Here is an 18,678-nt window from a genome sequence, read left to right as displayed (position 1 = left end):
AGGGGGTTTTGGGGTTCTCCAAGTGGATTTTTGGGATCTCCCAGCAGGTTTGAGATCTGTGGCACAACCTTGAGGGTTCATCCCAAATCCCTGGCTGGATCCCAAATTCCTGTTTTCCAGCTGGGGGTGGAATTTTAGGGTCTCCCTGTGGGTTTTGGGGTTCTCTCAGAGCCCTTTGGGGTCTCACAGTGGGTTTTGGGGCTCTCCAGGTGGATTTCTGGGATTTCCCAGCAGGTTTGGGATCTGTGGCACAACCCTGGGGGTTCATCCCAAATCCCTGGCTGGATCCCAAATCCCTGTTTTCCAGCTGGGGGTGGAATTTTGGGGTCTCCCAGTGAGGTTTGGGGGTTCTCTCAGAGCCCTTTGGGGTCTCCCTGTGGGTTTTTGGGGTCTCACAGGGGATTTTGGGGGATCTCCCAGGGGGTTTTGGGGTTCTCCAGGTGAATTTTTGGGATCTCCCAGCAGGTTTGGGATCTGTGGCACAACCCCTGGGGGTTCATCCCAAATCCCTGGCTGATCCCAAATCCCTGTTTTCCAGCTGGGGCTGGAATTTTGGGGTCTCACAGGGGGTTTTGGGGTCTCACAGTGGGTTTTTGGGGTCTCACAGGGAATTTTGGGGCTCTCCAGGTGGATTTCTGGGATCTCCCAACAGGTTTGGGATCTGTGGCACAACCCTGGGGGTTCATCCCAAATCCCTGGCTGATCCCAAATCCCTGTTTTTCATCTTGGGGTGGAATTTTGGGGTCTCCCTGTGAGCTTTGGGGGTTCTCTCAGAGCCCTTTGGGGTCTCACAGAGGGTTTTTGGGGTCTCACAGGGGGTTTTGGGGCTCTCCAAGTGGATTTTTGGGATCTCCCAGCAGGTTTGATATCTGTGGCACAACCCTGGGGGTTCATCCCAAATCCCTGGCTGGATCCCAAATCCCTGTTTTCCAGCTGGGGGTGGAATTTTAGGGTCTCCCTGTGGGTTTTGGGGTTCTCTCAGAGCCCTTTGGGGTCTCACAGAGGGTTTTTGGGGTCTCTCAGTGGGTTTTGGGGGCTCTCCAGGTGGATTTCTGGGATCTCCCAGCAGGTTTGGGATCTGTGGCACAACCCCACGGGGGTTCTGGCTGATCCCAAATCCCTGTTTTCCAGCTGGGGGTGGAATTTTAGGGTCTTCCTGTGAGCTTTGGGGGTTCTCCCAGAGCCCTTTGGGGTCTCCCTGTGGGTTTGGGGGGTCTCCCAGGGGGTTTTGGGGCTCTCCAGGTGGATTTCTGGGGTCTCCCAGCAGGTTTGGGATCTGTGGCACAACCCTGGGGGTTCATCCCAAATCCCTGGCTGATCCCAAATCCCTGTTTTCCAACTGGGGGTGGAATTTTGGGGTCTCCCTGTGAGCTTTGGGGGTTCTCTCAGAGCCCTTTGGGGTCTCACAGAGGGTTTTTGGGGTCTCCCAGGGGGTTTTGGGGCTCTCCAGGTGAATTTTTGGGATCTCCCAACAGGTTTGGGATCTGTGGCACAACCCTGGGGGTTCATCCCAAATCCCTGGCTGATCCCAAATCCCTGTTTTCCAGCTGGGGGTGGAATTTTAGGGTCTCCCTGTGGGTTTTGGGGTTCTCTCAGAGCCCTTTGGGGTCTCCCTGTGGGTTTTTTGGGGTCTCTCAGTGGGTTTTGGGGGCTCTCCAGGTGGATTTCTGGGATCTCCCAGCAGGTTTGGGATCTGTGGCACAACCCTGGGGGCTGTGGCTGATCCCAAATCCCTGTTTTCCAGCTGGGGGTGGAATTTTAGGGTCTCCCAGTGAGGTTTGTGGGTTCTCTCAGAACCCTTTGGGGTCTCCCAGTGGGTTTTGGGGTTCTCCAAGTGGATTTTTGGGATCTCCCAGCAGGTTTGGGATCTGTGGCACAACCCTGGGGGTTCATCCCAAATCCCTGGCTGATCCCAAATCCCTGTTTTCCAGCTGGGGGTGGAATTTTTCATCTGGGGGTGGAATTTTGGGGTCTCACAGGGGGTTTTTGGGGTCTCAGATGGGGTTTTGGGGGGTCTCACAGTGGGTTTTGGGGCTCTCCAGGTGGATTTCTGGGATCTCCCAGCAGGTTTGGGATCTGTGGCACAACCCTGGGGGCTGTGGCTGATCCCAAATCCCTGTTTTCCAGCTGGGGGTGGAATTTTAGGGTCTCCCAGTGAGGTTTGGGGGTTCTCTCAGAGCCCTTTGGGGTCTCCCAGGGGGTTTTGGGGCTCTCCAAGTGGATTTTTGGGATCTCCCAGCAGGTTTGGGATCTGTGGCACAACCCTGGGGGTTCATCCCAAATCCCTGGCTGGATCCCAAATCCCTGTTTTCCAGCTGGGGGTGGAATTTTAGGGTCTCCCTGTGGGTTTTGGGGTTCTCTCAGAGCCCTTTGGGGTCTCCCTGTGGGTTTTTGGGGTCTCACACGGGGTTTTGGGGGATCTCACAGGGGGTTTTTGGGGTTCTCCAGGTGAATTTTTGGGATCTCCCAGCAGGTTTGGGATCTGTGGCACAACCCTGAGGGTTCATCCCAAATCCCTGGCTGATCCCAAATCCCTGTTTTCCAGCTGGGTGTGGAATTTTGGGGTCTCCCAGTGAGCTTTGGGGGTTCTCCCAGAGCCCTTTGGGGTCTCCCGGTGGGTTTTTGGGGTCTCCCAGGGGGTTTTGGGGTTCTCCAAGTGGATTTTTGGGATCTCCCAGCAGGTTTGGGATCTGTGGCACAACCCTGGGGGTCCATCCCAAATCCCTGGCTGGATCCCAAATCCCTGTTTTCCAGCTGTGGGTGGAATTTTAGGGTCTCCCTGTGGGTTTTGGGGTTCTCTCAGAGCCCTTTGGGGTCTCACAGAGCATTTTTGGGGTCTCTCAGTGGGTTTTGGGGGCTCTCCAGGTGGATTTCTGGGATCTCCCAGCAGGTTTGGGATCTGTGGCACAACCCCACGGGGGTTCTGGCTGATCCCAAATCCCTGTTTTCCAGCTGGGGGTGGAATTTTAGGGTCTTCCTGTGAGCTTTGGGGGTTCTCCCAGAGCCCTTTGGGGTCTCCCTGTGGGTTTGGGGGGTCTCCCAGGGGGTTTTGGGGTTCTCCAGGTGAATTTTTGGGATCTCCCAGCAGGTTTGGGATCTGTGGCACAACCCTGAGGGTTCATCCCAAATCCCTGGCTGATCCCAAATCCCTGTTTTCCAGCTGGGGGTGGAATTTTAGGGTCTCCCTGTGGGTTTTGGGGTTCTCTCAGAGCCCTTTGGGGTCTCACAGAGGGTTTTTGGGGTCTCACAGGGGGTTTTGGGGCTCTCCAGGTGAATTTTTGGGATCTCCCAACAGGTTTGGGATCTGTGGCACAACCCTGGGGGTCCATCCCAAATCCCTGGCTGATCCCAAATCCCTGTTTTCCAGCTGGGGGTGGATTTTTTCATCTGGGGGTGGAATTTTGGGGTCTCCCTGTGGGTTTTTGGGGCTCTCTCACCCCACAAACTCCCGTTGGTGGCTCCGGGCTCTCCCCAATCCCGATTTTTCCCCTTTTTTTCCCATTTTTCCCAATTTTTCCCCTTTTTTTTCCTGTTTTTCCCAATTTTTCCCTTCTCCAGGGGCGGTGTCCCAACGGGAGCTGGCCCAGATGAGGACCAGGCTCTACCTCAACCTGGGGCTGGTCCACGATTCCCTCCGGGAGCCCCAAAAATGCGACCAGTTCCTCAGGAAAAGCATCTTCCTGGCAGAGTGAGGGGGGGATTTGGGGGCTGGGAGGGAGATTTGGGGGGATTTGGGGGGGCTTTGGGGGGTTTAGGGGGTGAGGGAGGGGGTTTGGGGGGTGTGGGAGGGGATTTGGGGGGTGTGGGAGGGGATTTGGGGGGGCTTTGGGGGATTTGGGGTCTTCTGGAGAGGGTTTGGGGGGTGTGGGAGGGGATTTGGGGGCCAGGGAGGGGATTTTGGGGGCGAGGGAGGGGGTTTGGGGGGTGCAGGAGGGGGTTTGGGGGGTGCAGGAGGGGGTTTGGGGGGTGCAGGAGGGGGTTTGGGGGTTCTGGGAGGGGATTTGGGGGGGCTTTGGGGGGATTTGGGGGGTGCAGGAGAGGGTTTAGGGGGTGCAGGAGGGGGTTTAGGGGGTGTGGGAGGGGATTTGGGGGGTGAGGGAGGGGGTTTGGGGGGTGTGGGAGAGGGTTTAGGGGTTCTGGGAGGGGATTTGGGGGGGATTTGGGGGGATTTGGGGGGTGCAGGAGAGGGTTTAGGGGGTGCAGGAGGGGGTTTGGGGGGTGTGGGAGGGGATTTGGGGGGTGTGGGAGGGGATTTGGGGGGTATGGGAGGGGATTTGGGGGGGATTTGGGGGTGCAGGAGGGGATTTGGGGGGTATGGGAGGGGATTTCGGGGGGCTTTGGGGGATTTGGGGTCTTCAGGAGAGGGTTTGGGGGGTGTGGGAGGGGATTTGGGGGGTGAGGGAGGGGGTTTAGGTGTTCTGGGAGGGGATTTGGGGGGTCTGGGAGGGGATTTGGGGGGGATTTGGGGGGTTTGGGGTCTTCAGGAGAGGGTTTAGGGGGTGTGGGAGGGGATTTGGGGGATGTGGGAGGGGATTTGGGGGATGTGAGAGGGGGCTTTGGGGCTCTGGGAGGGGATTTGGGGGGGCTTTGGGGGGATTTTGGGGGTGCAGGAGGGGGTTTAGGGGGTCTGGGAGGGGATTTGGGGGTGTGGGAGGGGATTTGGGGGGTGTGGGATGGGGTTTAGGGGGTCTGGGAGGGGATTTGGGGGGTGTAGGAGAGGGTTTGGGGGGTGTGGGAGGGGATTTGGGGGGTGCAGAAGGGGACTTGGGGTATGTGGGAGGGGGTTTGGGGACCAGGGAGGGGGTTTGGGGGGTGTGGGAGGGGATTTGGGGGATGTGGGAGGGGGCTTTGGGGGTGAGGGAGAGGATTTGGGGGTTCTGGGAGAGGATTTGGGGGGGCTTTGGGGTCTTCAGGAGAGGGTTTAGGGGGTGTGGGAGGGGATTTGGGGGGGATTTGGGGGGGATTTGGGGGGTTTAGGGGGTGAGGGAGGGGGTTTGGGGGGTGTGGGAGGGGATTTGGGGGTTCTGGGAGGGGATTTGGGGACCAGGGAGGGGATTTGGGGGGTGCAGGAGAGGGTTTAGGGGGTGCAGGAGGGGGTTTGGGGGGGCTTTGGGGGGATTTTGGGGGTGCAGGAGGGGGTTTAGGGGGTCTGGGAGGGGATTTGGGGGCCAGGGAGGGGATTTGGGGGGTGCAGGAGGGGATTTGGGGGGTGAGGGAGGGGATTTGGGGGGTGCAAGAGGGGATTTGGGGGTGCAGAAGGGGATTTGGGGGAGGCTGGGAGGGGATTTGGGGGGGCTTTGGGGGGATTTGAGGGGTGCAGGAGAGGGTTTGGGGGGTGCAGGAGGGGGTTTGGGGGGGCTGGGAGGGAATTTGGGGGGGCTTTGGGGGGTTTGGGGTCTTCAGGAGAGGGTTTGGGGGGTGTGGGAGGGGATTTGGGGAGTGTGGGAGGGGATTTGGGGAGTGTGGGAGGGGATTTGGGGGGTGCAGGAGGGGCTTTAGGGGGTCTGGGAGGGGATTTGGGGGGGTGTGGGAGCGGATTTGGGGGATTTGGGGGGGATTTGGGGGGTGAGGGCGGGGCTTTGGGGGTGAGGGAGGGGATTTGGGGGGTGAGGGAGGGGATTTGGGGGATGTGGGAGGGGGCTTTGGGGGTGAGGGAGAGGATTTGGGGGTTCTGGGAGAGGATTTGGGGGGGCTTTGGGGTCTTCAGGAGAGGGTTTAGGGGGTGTGGGAGGGGATTTGGGGGGGATTTGGAGGGTGCAGGAGGGGATTTGGGGGGGGCTTTGGGGGGTGCAGGAGGGGGTTTGAGGGGTGTGGGAGGGGGTTTGGGGGGTGTGGGAGGGAGTTTAGGGGTTCTGGGAGGGGATTTGGGGGGGCTTTGGGGGATTTGGGGTCTTCAGGAGAGGGTTTGGGGGGTGCAGGAGGGGCTTTGGGGGGTGTGGGAGGGGATTTGGGGGGGATCTCAGGGTGGATTTGGGGCGTCTCAGCAGATTTTGGGGGGTCCCTCGCTGCCTTTTACCTCCTTTATAGACTGATTTTGGGGGTCCCATCACACCTTTTGGGGTCTCCCAGCAGATTTTGGGGTTCCCAGTTCAGTTTTTTGGGATCCTTCTTCCCTTTTCCCTCCCATTCCCGACATTCTCAGCTCCAGCAGAACCTTTCCCATCCCTTTTTGGGGCTCCCACCCCCATTTTTTGGTCTCCCACCCCCATTTTTCGGGCTCCCACCCCCATTTTTCCCATTTTTCCAGGCAATCCCAGCTCCAGCAGAACCTTTCCCATCCCTTTTGGGTCTCCCACCCCCATTTTTTGGGCTCCCACCCCCATTTTTTGGGATCCCACCCCCATTTTTTGGGATCCCTCACCCCTTTTTCCTGGTTTTCCAGACATTCCCAGCTCCAACAGAACCTTTCCCATCAATTTTTGGGGCTCCCACCCCCATTTTTTGACCTCCCACCCCCATTTTTTGAGCTCCCACCCCCATTTTTTGGTCTCCCACCCCCATTTTTTAGTTTCCCACCCCCATTTTTTGGTCTCCCACCCCCATTTTTTGAGCTCCCACCCCCCATTTTTCGGGCTCCCACCCCCTTTTTTCCCATTTTTCCCGACATTCCCAGCTCCAGCAGAACCTTTCCCATCACTTTTTCGTCTCCCACCCCCATTTTTTAGTTTCCCACCCCCATTTTTTGACCTCCCACCCCCATTTTTTGACCTCCCACCCCCATTTTTTGACCTCCCACCCCCATTTTTTCCGCTCCCACCCCCATTTTTCCCATTTTTCCAGGCAATCCCAGCTCCAGGAGGACCTTTCCCATCAGATTTTGGGGTTCCCAATTCAGTTTTTGGGGCTCCCACCCCCATTTTTTGGGATCCCTCTTCCCTTTCCCCTCCCATTCCCGACATTCCCAGCTCCAAGAGAACCTTTCCCATCACTTTTTGAGCTCCCACCCCCATTTTTTCACCTCCCACCCCCATTTTTTGATCTCCCACCCCCATTTTTTGGGCTCCCACCCCCATTTTTTCACCTCCCACCCCCATTTTTTAGTTTCCCACCCCCATTTTTTGACCCCCCACCCCCATTTTTTGACCTCCCACCCCCATTTTTTGACCTCCCACCCCCATTTTTTGACCTCCCACCCCCATTTTTTGACCTCCCACCCCCATTTTTTGGGCTCCCACCCCCATTTTTTGACCTCCCACCCCCATTTTTTGGGCTCCCACCCCCATTTTTCGGGCTCCCACCCCCCTTTTTCCCATTTTTCCAGGCAATCCCAGCTCCAGGAGAACCTTTCCCATCCCTTTTTGAGCTCCCACCCCCATTTTTTGACCTCCCATCCCCCATTTTTTGGCTCCCACCCCCATTTTTTAGGCTCCCACCCCCCTTTTTTCCGCTCCCACCCCCATTTTTTGGGCTCCCACCCCCATTTTTTGGTCTCCCACCCCCATTTTTTGGGCTCCCACCCCCATTTTTTGGGCTCCCACCCCCATTTTTTCACCTCCCACCCCCATTTTTTGATCTCCCACCCCCATTTTTTGGTCTCCCACCCCCATTTTTTGACCTCCCACCCCCATTTTTTGACCTCCCACCCCCATTTTTTGACCTCCCACCCCATTTTTTGGGCTCCCACCCCCATTTTTTGACCTCCCACCCCCATTTTTTGACCTCCCACCCCCATTTTTTGACCTCCCACCCCCATTTTTTGACCTCCCACCCCCATTTTTTCCGCTCCCACCCCCTTTTCCCCCATTTTTCCAGGCAATCCCAGCTCCAGGAGGACCTTTTCCGGGCCCACTTCAACCTGGGGCACATCCACCTGCGGGCAGGGGACCATTCCCGGGCCCTCCGGAGCTTTTCCCGAGCCCGGGAATGCGCCCGGACCCTGCGGGAGAAGGGGCTGGAGAGCGAGACCTGCAGCAGCACCGCCCAGGTGGGGGGGCTGGGGGGGGTTTGGGGGGGATTTGGGGGGGATTTGGGGGGATTTTGGGGTCCCTGAGTGTCCCTGGGGGATTTTGGGATGGCCCAAACAGGCCCTGGGATTTTTGGGATCTCCCGGATTTTTGGGGTTTCTCTCTGGAATCTGGGATTCCCCGGGGGATTTTGGGGTCCCCCCATATTTTGGGGTCCCTGATTGCCCCCATACCCCCCCAGGTGCTGCTGTCCCTGGGGGATTTTGGGGTGTCCAAGCAGGCCCTGGGATTTTTGGGGTCTCCCTGATTTTTGGGGTTTCTCTCTGCAATCTGGGATTTTTTGGGGGATTTTGGGGTTCCCCGGGGGATTTTGGGGTCCCCCCATGATTTGGGGTCCCTGATGGGGGTCCCTGAGTGTCCCTGGGGGATTTTGGGGTAGCCCAAACAGGCCCTGGGATTTTTGGGATCTCCCTGATTTTTGGGGTTTCTCTCTGGAATCTGGGATTCCCCAGGGGTTTTTGGGGTCCCCCCATATTTTGGGGTCCCTGATTGCCCCCATACCCCCCCAGGTGCTGCTGTCCCTGGGGGATTTTGGGGTGTCCAAGCAGGCCCTGGGATTTTTGGGGTCTCCCTGATTTTTGGGGTTTCTCTCTGCAATCTGGGATTTTTTGGGGGATTTTGGGGTTCCCCGGGGGATTTTGGGGTCCCCCCATGATTTGGGGTCCCTGATGGGGGTCCCTGAGTGTCCCTGGGGGATTTTGGGGTAGCCCAAACAGGCCCTGGGATTTTTGGGATCTCCCTGATTTTTGGGGTTTCTCTCTGGAATCTGGGATTCCCTGAGGGATTTTGGGGTTCCTCGGGGCATTTTGGGGTCCCTGATGGGGGTCCCTGAGTGTCCCCCAGGTGCTGCTGTCCCTGAAGGATTTTGGGGTGTCCAAACAGGCCCTGGGATTTTTGGGATCTCCCGGATTTTTGGGGTTTCTCTCTGGAATCTGGGATTCCCCGGGGGATTTTGGGGTTCCTCGGGGCATTTTGGGGTCCCTGATGGGGGTCCCTGAGTGTCCCCCAGGTGCTGCTGTCCCTGAAGGATTTTGGGGTGTCCAAACAGGCCCTGGGATTTTTGGGATCTCCCTGATTTTTGGGGTTTCTCTCTGGAATCTGGGATTCCCCAGAGGATTTTGGGGTTCCTCGGGGCATTTTGGGGTCCCCCCATGTTTTGGGGTCCCTGATGGGGGTCCCTGAGTGTCCCCCAGGTGCTGCTGTCCCTGAAGGATTTTAGGATGACCCAAACAGGTCCTGAGATTTTTGGGATCTCCCTGACTTTTGGGGTTTCTCTCTGGAATCTGGGATTTTTTTGGGGATTTTGGGGTTCCTCTGGGATTTTGGGGTCCCTGATTGCCCCCGTGCCCCCCCAGGTGCTGCTGTCCCTGGGGGATTTTGGGGTGTCCAAACAGGCCCTGGGATTTTTGGGATCTCCCTGATTTTTGGGGTTTCTCTCTGGAATCTGGGATTCCCCGGAGGATTTTGGGGTTCCTCGGGGGATTTTGGGGTTCCTCTGGGATTTTTGGGGTCCCCCCATGTTTTGGGGTCCCTGATTGCCCCCATACTCCCCCAGGTGCTGCTGTCCCTGGGGGATTTTGGGGTGTCCAAGCAGGCCCTGGGATTTTTGGGGTCTCCCTGATTTTTGGGGTTTCTCTCTGCAATCTGGGATTTTTTGGGGGATTTTGGGGTTCCTTGGGGGATTTTGGGGTTCCTCTGGGATTTTTGGGGTCCCCCCATGTTTTGGGGTCCCTGATTGCCCCCATACCCCCCCAGGTGCTGCTGTCCCTGGGGGATTTTGGGGCTGCCAAGCAGGCTCTGGGATCTCCCTGATTTTTGGGGTTTCTCTCTGAAATCTGGGATTCCCTGGGGGATTTTGGGGTTCCTCTGGGATTTTGGGCTTCTCTGGGTGATTTTGGGGTCCCCCCATGTTTTGGGGTCGCTGATGGGGGTCCCTGAGTGTCCCTGGGGGATTTTGGGATGGCCCAAACAGGCCCTGGGATTTTTGGGATCTCCCTGATTTTTGGGGTTTCTCTCTGGAATCTGGGATTCCCCTGTGGGATTTTGGGGTTCCTCTGGGATTTTGGGGTTCCTCTGGGATTTTGGGGTCCCCCCGTGTTTTGGGGTCCCTGATTGCCCCCGTGTCCCCCAGGTGCTGCTGTCCCTGGGGGATTTTGGGGTGTCCAAACAGGCCCTGGGATTTTTGGGATCTCCCTGACTTTTGGGGTTTCTCTCTGAAATCTGGGATTTTTTTGGGGATTTTGGGGTTCCCCGGGGGATTTTGGGTTCCTCTGGGATTTTGGGGTCCCTGATTGCCCCCGTGCCCCCCAGGTGCTGCTGTCCCTGGGGGATTTCGGGATGGCCAAGCAGGCCCTGGGATTTTTGGGATCTCCCTGATTTTTGGGGTTTCTCTCTAAAATCTGGGATTCCCTGGGGGATTTTGGGGTTCCTCTGGGATTTTGGGCTTCTCTGGGTGATTTTGGGGTCCCCCCATGTTTTGGGGTCCCTGATGGGGGTCCCTGAGTGTCCCTGGGGGATTTTGGGATGGCCCAAACAGGCCCTGGGATTTTTGGGATCTCCCTGATTTTTGGGGTTTCTCTCTGCAATCTGGGATTTTTTGGGGGATTTTGGGGTTCCTTGGGGGATTTTTGGGTTCCTCTGGGATTTTGGGGTCCCTGAGTGCCCCCGTGCCCCCCAGGTGCTGCTGTCCCTGGGGGATTTTGGGGTGTCCAAACAGGCCCTGGGATTTTTGGGATCTCCCTGACTTTTGGGGTTTCTCTCTGGAATCTGGGATTTTTTTGGGGATTTTGGGGTTCCTCTGGGATTTTGGGCTTCTCTGGGTGATTTTGGGGTCCCCCCATGTTTTGGGGTCGCTGATGGGCGTCCCTGAGTGTCCCTGGGGGATTTTGGGATGGCCCAAACAGGCCCTGGGATTTTTGGGATCTCCCTGATTTTTGGGGTTTCTCTCTGGAATCTGGGATTTTTTTGGGGATTTAGGGTTCCTCTGGGATTTTGGGGTCCCTGATTGCCCCCGTGCCCCCCAGGTGCTGCTGTCCCTGGGGGATTTTGGGGCTGCCAAGCGTGCCCTCCGCCAGGCCCTCGCCCTGAGCTCCGAGGGCTCCGTCCCCCCCCGGCAGCGGGACCTGATCCGGGACAACCTCAGATACGGTGGGGACAGGGGGGACAGGGGGGACATTGGGCGACATTGGGGGTGTTGGGGACACTGGGGGGACACTGGGGACAGGAGGACATTGGGGACAGGGGGACACGGGGGGGAGAGGGGGACATTGGGGATATTGGGGATGGGGGGACAGGGGGACATTGGGGGGACAGGGGGACATTGGGGGGACAGGGGGGACATTGGGGGGACAGGGGGACATTGGGGGGACAGGGGGACAGGGGGACATTTGGGATATTGGGGACAGGGGGACATTGGGGACAGGGGGACATTGGGGACAGGGGGACATTGGGGGGACAGGGGGACATTGGGGGTCATTGGGGACAGGGGGACATTTGGGATATTGGGGATGGGGGGACAGGGGGACATTGGGGACAGGGGGACATTGGGGGGGCAGGGGGGAGAGGGGGACATTGGGGATATTGGGGATGGGGGGACAGGGGGACATTGGGGGGACATTGGGGACAGGGGGACATTGGGGACAGGGGGACACTGGGGGACAGGGGGATATTGGGGGGAGAGGGGGGACAGGGGGACATTGGGGGGAGAGGGGGACAGGGGGACATTTGGGATATTGGGGATGGGGGGACAGGGGGACATTGGGGGGACATTGGGGACAGGGGGACATTGGGGACAGGGGGACATTGGGAGGACAAGGGGACATTGGGGACAATGGGGGGACAGGGGGACAATGGGGACATTGGGGACAGGGGGACATGGGGACAGGGGGAAATTGGGGACAGGAGGACATTGGGGACATTGGGGGGAGAGGGGGACAATGTGGACATTAGGGACAGGGGGACATTGGGGATATTGGGGACAGGGGGACAATGGGGACACTGGGGGGACAGGGGGACATTGGGGGTGTTGGGGACATTGGGGGGACAGGGGGGACAGTGGGGACAGGGGGATATTGGGGGGACGGGGGGGGACAGGGGGACACTGGGGGGACATGGGGACATTGGGGACAGGGGGACGGGGGGGACAGGGGGACATTGGGGGGACAGGGGGGAGAGGGGGACATTGGGGACATTGGGGGGACAGGGGGACAGGGGGACATTGGGGACAGGGGGACATTGGGGGGACAGGGGGGAGAGGGGGACATTGGGGACATTGGGGGGAGAGGGGGACAATGTGGACATTGGGGACAGGAGGACATTGGGGACATTGGGGGGAGAGGGGGACACTGGGGGGACACTGGGAGGACAGGGGGACATTGGGGACAGGGGGGACATTGGGGACATTGGGGACATTGGGGGGAGAGGGGACATTGGGGGGAGAGGGGGACACTGGGGGGACAGGGGGATATTGGGGGGACATTGGGGACAGGGGGACATTGGGGACAGGGGGACATTGGGGCCATTGGGGGGAGAGGGGGACACTGGGGACATTGGGGACAATGGGGGGACAGGGGGACATTGGGGGGACAGGGGGACACTGGGGGGACAGGGGGACATTGGGGACAGGGGGACGTTGGGGGGACAGGGGGACAATGTGGACATTGGGGACAGGGGGACATTGGGGACAGGGGGACGTTGGGGGACATTGGGGACAGGGGGACACTGGGGACAGGGGGATAGGGACACTGGGGGGACAGGGGGACATTGGGGGGACATTGGGGACGGGGATGGGGACATTGGGGACAGGAGGACATTGGGGCCATTGGGGGGACATTGGGGGGACAGGGGGACACTGGGGGGACAGGGGGACACTGGGAACAGGGGGACAGGGGGGGACAGGGGGGCATTGGGGGGACAGGGGGGAGAGGGGGACATTGGGGACATTGGGGGGACAGGGGGACAGGGGGACATTGGGGACATTGGGGACACTGGGGGGACAATGGCTACAGGGGGACAATGAGGGACATTGGGGACACTGGGGGGGACACGGGGGACAGGGGGACATTGGGGACGGGGATGGGGACACTGAGGACAGGAGGACATTGGGGATATTGGGGATGGGGGGACAGGGGGACAATGGGGACAGGGGGACATTGGGGATATTGGGGGGACAGGGGGACACTGGGGACATTGGGGGGAGAGGGGGGACAGGGGGACATTGGGGACAGGGGGACATTGGGGGGATAGGGGGACAATGGGGGTGTTGGGGACAGGGGGACATTGGGGACAGAGGGACATTGGGGGGACAGGGGGACAGGGGGACATTGGGGACAGGGGGATATTGGGGGGGCATTGGGGACAGGGGGGGACAGGGGGACATTGGGGGGACAGGGGGACATTGGGGACACTGGGGGGACAGGGGGGACACGGGACATTGGGGGGACAGGGGGACATTGGGGGGACACTGGGGACAGGGGACATTGGGGACATTGGGGGGAGAGGGGGACAATGTAGACATTAGGGACAGGGGGACACTGGGGGGACAGGGGGACAATGGGGGTGTTGGGGACAGGGGGACATTGGGGACAGGGGGACATTAGGAGGATAGGGGGACAGGGGGACAGTGTGGACATTAGGGACAGGGGGACATTGGGGACATTGGGGACATTGGGGGGACACTGGGGACAGGGGGACACTGAGGACGGGGGGACACTGGGGGGACATTGGGGGGACATTGGGGACAGGGGACATTGGGGATATTGGGGGGACAGGGGGACATTGGGGACAGGGGGACATTGGGGATATTGGGGACAGGGGGACATTGGGGACACTGTGGGGGACACTGGGGACAGGGGAACATTGGGGACATTGGGGACACTGGGGGGACATTGGGGACATTGGGGACAGGGAGACAATGGGGACATTGGGGATATTGGGGACAGTGGGGGGACATTGGGGACGGGGGATAGGGACACTGGGGGGACACTGGGGACATTAGGGGGACGTTGGGGACAGGGGGACATTGGGGGGGCATTGGGGACAGGGAGGACATTAGGGACACATTGGGGACAGGGGGACAGTAGGGACAGGGGGACACTGGGGACTGGAGGACATTGGGGATATTGGGGATGGGGGGACATTGGGGACAGGGGGACACAGGGGGACATTGGGGACATTGGTGACAGGAGGACATTGGGGGGGCAGGGGGACATTGGGGGCAGGGGGACAATGGGGACATTGGGGGACACTGGGGGTAGAGGGGGACACTGGGATAGGGGACATTGGGGGGACGTTGTGGGGGGACAGGGGACATGGGGGGACACTGGGGACATTGTGGGGGGACAGGGGACATCAGGAGGGGGATGTTGGGGGGGACACGGGGTCGGGGGGACATCAGGGGACATGGTGGGGTAGTGGGGACATTGGGGGGACACTGAGGGACACTGAGGGGACACAGAAGGGACACTGAGGGGACACAGGGACAGGGGACATGGGGGGATATCCAGGAGGGACATTGAGGGGGGGTGAGGGGACACTGGGAAGGTGTCCCCAGTTGTCCCCCCAAGGTGTCCCCACTGTCCCCCCAGCTGGCCCCAATGTCCCCCCCTGTCCCTGACTGTCCCCATGTCCCCCCAGCTGTCACTGCCCCTGTCCTTGACTGTCCCCCCAAGGTGTCCCTGACTGTCCCCATGACCCCTGACTGTCCCCATGACCCCTGACTGTCCCCTGACTGTCCCCATGACCCCTGACTGTCCCCCTGTCCCCTGACTGTCCCTGACTGTCCCCTGTCCCCCCAGCCACCCGGGTGACCCGACTGCTGCAGTCCCTGTCCCTGACTGTCCCCCTGTCCCCCCCTGTCCCCCCCTGTCCCTCACTGTCCCTGACTGTCCCCGTGTCCCCCCAGCCACCCGAGTGACCCACTTGCTGCAGACCCTGTCCCGTTTGTCCCCATGTCCCCTGACTGTCCCAGTGTCCCTGACTGTCCCCTGACTGTCCCCTGACTGTCCCCTGTCCCCTGACTGTCCCAGTGTCCCTGACTGTCCCTCACTGTCCCTGACTGTCCCCATGTCCCCCCAGCCACCCGAGTGACCCACCTGCTGCAGTCCCTGTCCCGTCTGTCCCCCTGTCCCCTGACTGTCCCCCTGTCCCCTGACTGTCCCCCTGTCCCCTGACTGTGCCCCTGTCCCTGACTGTCCCTGACTGTCCCCGTGTCCCCTGACTGTCCCTGACTGTCCCCCTGTCCCCCCCTGTCCCCTGACTGTCCCCTGACTGACCCCTGACTGTCCCCCTGTCCCCTGACTGTCCCTGACTGTCCCTGACTGTCCCCTGTCCCCTGACTGTCCCCATGTCCCCCTGTCTGTCCCCTGACTGTCCCCTGACTGTCCCCATGTCCCCCCTGTCCCTGACTGTCCCTGACTGTCCCCTGTCCCCCCAGCCACCCGGGTGACCCGTCTCCTACAGTCCCTGTCCCGAGTGCCCCCCGATGACCCCTGACTGTCCCCATGTCCCCTCACTGTTCCCCTGTTTCCCTGTCCCCTGACTGTCCCCTGACTGTCCCCTGGCTGTCCCCCCGTCCCCTGACTGTCCCCCTGTCCTCTGACTGTCCTCATGTCCCCCCATGTCCCTTGACTGTCCCCATGTCCCCCCCTGTCCCCTGACTGTCCCCCCCTGTCCCCTGACTGTCCCCTGTCCCCTCAGCCACCCGGGTGACCCGTCTGCTGCAGTCCCTGTCCCGTGTGCCCCCCGATGACCCCTGACTGTCCCCATGACCCCTGACTGTCCCCCCCTGTCCCCTGACTGTCCCCATGACCCCTGACTGTCCCCTGTCCCCCCAGCCACCCGAGTGACCCATCTCCTGCAGTCCCTGTCCCGTGTGCCCCCCGATGACCCCTGACTGTCCCCATGACCCCTGACTGTCCCCATGTCCCCCCCTGTCCCTGACTGTCCCCTGACTGTCCCCTGACTGTCCCCATGACCCCTGACTGTCCCTGTGTCCCCCCAGCCACCCGGGTGACCCGTCTCCTGCAGTCCCTGTCCCGTGTGCCCCCCGATGACCCCTGACTGTCCCCATGACCCCCCAGCTGTCACTGCCCCTGTCCCAGACTGTCCCCCTGTCCCTGACTGTCCCCATGTTCCCTGACTGTCCCTGACTGTCCCCTGTCCCCCCAGCCACCCGAGTGACCCGGCTCCTGCAGTCCCTGTCCCGTCTGTCCCCATGTCCCCCTCTGTCCCTGACTGTCCCCTGACTGTCCCCCTGTCCCCTGACTGTCCCCCTGTCCCTGACTGTCCCCTGTCCCCCCAGCCACCCGAGTGACCCGGCTCCTGCAGTCCCTGTCCCGTCTGTCCCGGGGTGACCCCTGACTGTCCCCCTGTCCCCCCCTGTCCCCCCCTGTCCCCTAACTGTCCCCTGTCCCCCCCTGTCCCCTGACTGTCCCCTGTCCCCCCAGCCACCTGAGTGACCCGTCTCCTGCAGTCCCTGTCCCATGTGTCCCCCTGTCCCCTCACTGTCCCCCTGTCCCCCTCTGTCCCCTGACTGTCCCCATGACCCCTGACTGTCCCTGACTGTCCCCATGACCCCTGACTGACCCCTGACTGTCCCCTGACTGTCCCCTGTCCCCCCAGCCACCCGAGTGACCCGGCTCCTGCAGTCCCTGTCCCTGACTGTCCCCCTGACCCCTGACTGTCCCCCTGTCCCCTGACTGTCCCCTGACTGTCCCTGACTGTCCCCTGACTGACCCCTGACTGTCCCCTGTCCCCCCAGCCACCCGAGTGACCCATCTCCTGCAGTCCCTGTCCCGTGTGTCCCCTGACTGACCCCTGACTGTCCCCCTGTCCCCTGACTGTCCCTGACTGTCCCCATGTCCCCTGACTGTCCCCCTGTCCCCTGACTGTCCCTGACTGTCCCCATGTCCCCTGACTGTCCCCCTGTCCCCTGACCCTGACTGTCCCCTGACTGTCCTGACTGTCCCCCTGTCCCCTGACTGTCCCCATGTCCCCCCCCCCCGACTGTCCCCATGACCCCCGACTGTCCCCTGACTGTCCCTGACTGTCCCCTGACTGTCCCCATGACCCCTGACTGTCCCTGACTGTCCCCTGACTGTCCCTGACTGTCCCCTGTCCCCCCAGCCACCCGGGTGACCCGTCTCCTGCAGTCCCTGTCCCTGACTGTCCCCATGTCCCCTGACTGTCCCCGTGTCCCCCTGACTGTCCCCTGACTGTCCCCTGACTGTCCCCCTGTCCCTGACTGTCCCCTGACTGTCCGTGACTGTCCCCCTGACTGTCCCCCTGTCCCTGACTGTCCCCTGACTGTCTCCCTGTCCCCTGACTGTCCCCTGACTGTCCCCCTGTCCCTGACTGTCCCCTGACTGTCCCCCTGTCCCTGACTGTCCCCTGACTGTCTCCCTGTCCCTGACTGTCCCTGACTGTCCCCGTGTCCCCTGACTGTCCCCGTGTCCCCCTGACTGTCCCTGACTGTCCCCTGACTGTCCCCCTGTCCCTGACTGTCCCCTGACTGTCCCTGACTGTCCCCCTGACTGTCCCCCTGTCCCCTGACTGTCCCCTGACTGTCCCCATGTCCTCAGTGTCCCCTGACTGTCCCCTGTCCCCCCAGCCACCCGGGTGACCCGTCTCCTGCAGTCCCTGTCCCTGACTGTCCCCCTGTCCCTGACTGTCCCCCTGACCCCTGACTGTCCCCCCCTGTCCCCTGACTGTCCCCATGACCCCTGACTGTCCCCTGTCCCCCCAGCCACCCGAGAGACCCATCTCCTGCAGTCCCTGTCCCGTGTGTCCCCTGACTGACCCCTGACTGTCCCCATGACCCCTGACTGTCACCCTGTCCCCTGACTGTCCCTGACTGTCCCCATGTCCCCTGACTGTCCCCATGTCCTCAGTGTCCCCTGACTGTCCCCATGTCCCGTCCCCCCCGACTGTCCCCATGACCCCTGACTGTCCCCATGTCCCCTGACTGTCCCTGACTGTCCCCTGTCCCCCCAGCCACCCGGGTGACCCGTCTCCTGCAGTCCCTGTCCCTGACTGTCCCCCTGTCCCTGACTGTCCCCCTGTCCCCTGACTGACCCCTGACTGTCCCCTGTCCCCCCAGCCACCCGGGTGACCCGTCTGCTGCAGTCCCTGTCCCGAGTGCCCCCCGGTGACCCCTGACTGTCCCCATGACCCCTGACTGTCCCCCTGTCCCCTGACTGTCCCTGACTGTCCCTGTGTCCCCCCAGCCACCCGGGTGACCCGGCTCCTGCAGTCCCTGTCCTGTCTGTCCCCATGTCCCCTGACTGTCCCCCTGACCCCTGATTGTCCCCTGACTGACCCCTGACTGTCCCCCTGTCCCCTGACTGTCCCCTGACTGTCCCCTGTCCCCCCAGCCACCCGGGTGACCCGTCTCCTGCAGTCCCTGTCCCGAGTGCCCCCCGGTGACCCCTGACTGTCCCCTCTGTCCCCCCCTGTCCCCTGACTGTCCCTGACTGTCCCCTGTCCCCCCAGCCACCCGGGTGACCCGTCTGCTGCAGTCCCTGTCCCGAGTGCCCCCCGGTGACCCCTCGGGGGTGTCCCTGTGCGAGCGCCTCGGGGACACCTTCGCCCGCCACGGGGACTTCCCCCGGGCCCTGGAGCACTACCAGAGACAGGTGGGGGGCTCGGGGGGGCTTTTGGGGGGATTTAAGGGGGTTTGGGGGGCTCTGGGGGGGCTTTGGGGGGATTTAAGGGGGCT

General features: G+C 61.1%; 1 protein-coding gene and 1 long non-coding RNA gene across 3 annotated transcripts in view; both read left to right on the top strand.

Annotated features, from left to right (window-relative positions):
• Nucleotides 1–812: 812 nt before the first annotated feature.
• On the top strand, nt 813–2,636 carry LOC127464654 (uncharacterized). Of its 2 annotated transcripts, XR_007901503.1 has the most exons (4): nt 813–835; nt 1,045–1,069; nt 1,476–1,578; nt 2,578–2,636. It is a non-coding gene; the product is annotated as an uncharacterized LOC127464654 (long non-coding RNA). The 2 variants fall into 2 exon arrangements; XR_007901502.1 differs by lacking the exon at nt 813–835 and having other exon boundaries at nt 901–1,069.
• Nucleotides 2,637–3,551: 915 nt separating this feature from the next.
• Nucleotides 3,552–18,678, top strand: part of LOC127464656 (tonsoku-like protein) — a gene marked incomplete at its 5' end in the record, with an annotated part of 54,234 nt that continues 39,107 nt past the window's right edge. The window contains 4 exons of the mRNA XM_051775080.1: nt 3,552–3,688; nt 7,753–7,924; nt 10,988–11,111; nt 18,453–18,595. Coding sequence (XP_051631040.1) covers nt 3,552–3,688; nt 7,753–7,924; nt 10,988–11,111; nt 18,453–18,595 — 576 coding nt within the window. The remainder of the gene's footprint in view (nt 3,689–7,752; nt 7,925–10,987; nt 11,112–18,452; nt 18,596–18,678) is intronic.

This window comes from Manacus candei, unplaced genomic scaffold (assembly GCF_025592945.1).
Source record: "Manacus candei isolate 608988 ecotype Guabito, Panama unplaced genomic scaffold, ASM2559294v1 h1tg000252l, whole genome shotgun sequence".
In the NCBI taxonomy this organism is placed as follows: domain Eukaryota; kingdom Metazoa; phylum Chordata; class Aves; order Passeriformes; family Pipridae; genus Manacus; species Manacus candei.
This window is presented reverse-complemented; position numbering and strand designations above follow the sequence as displayed.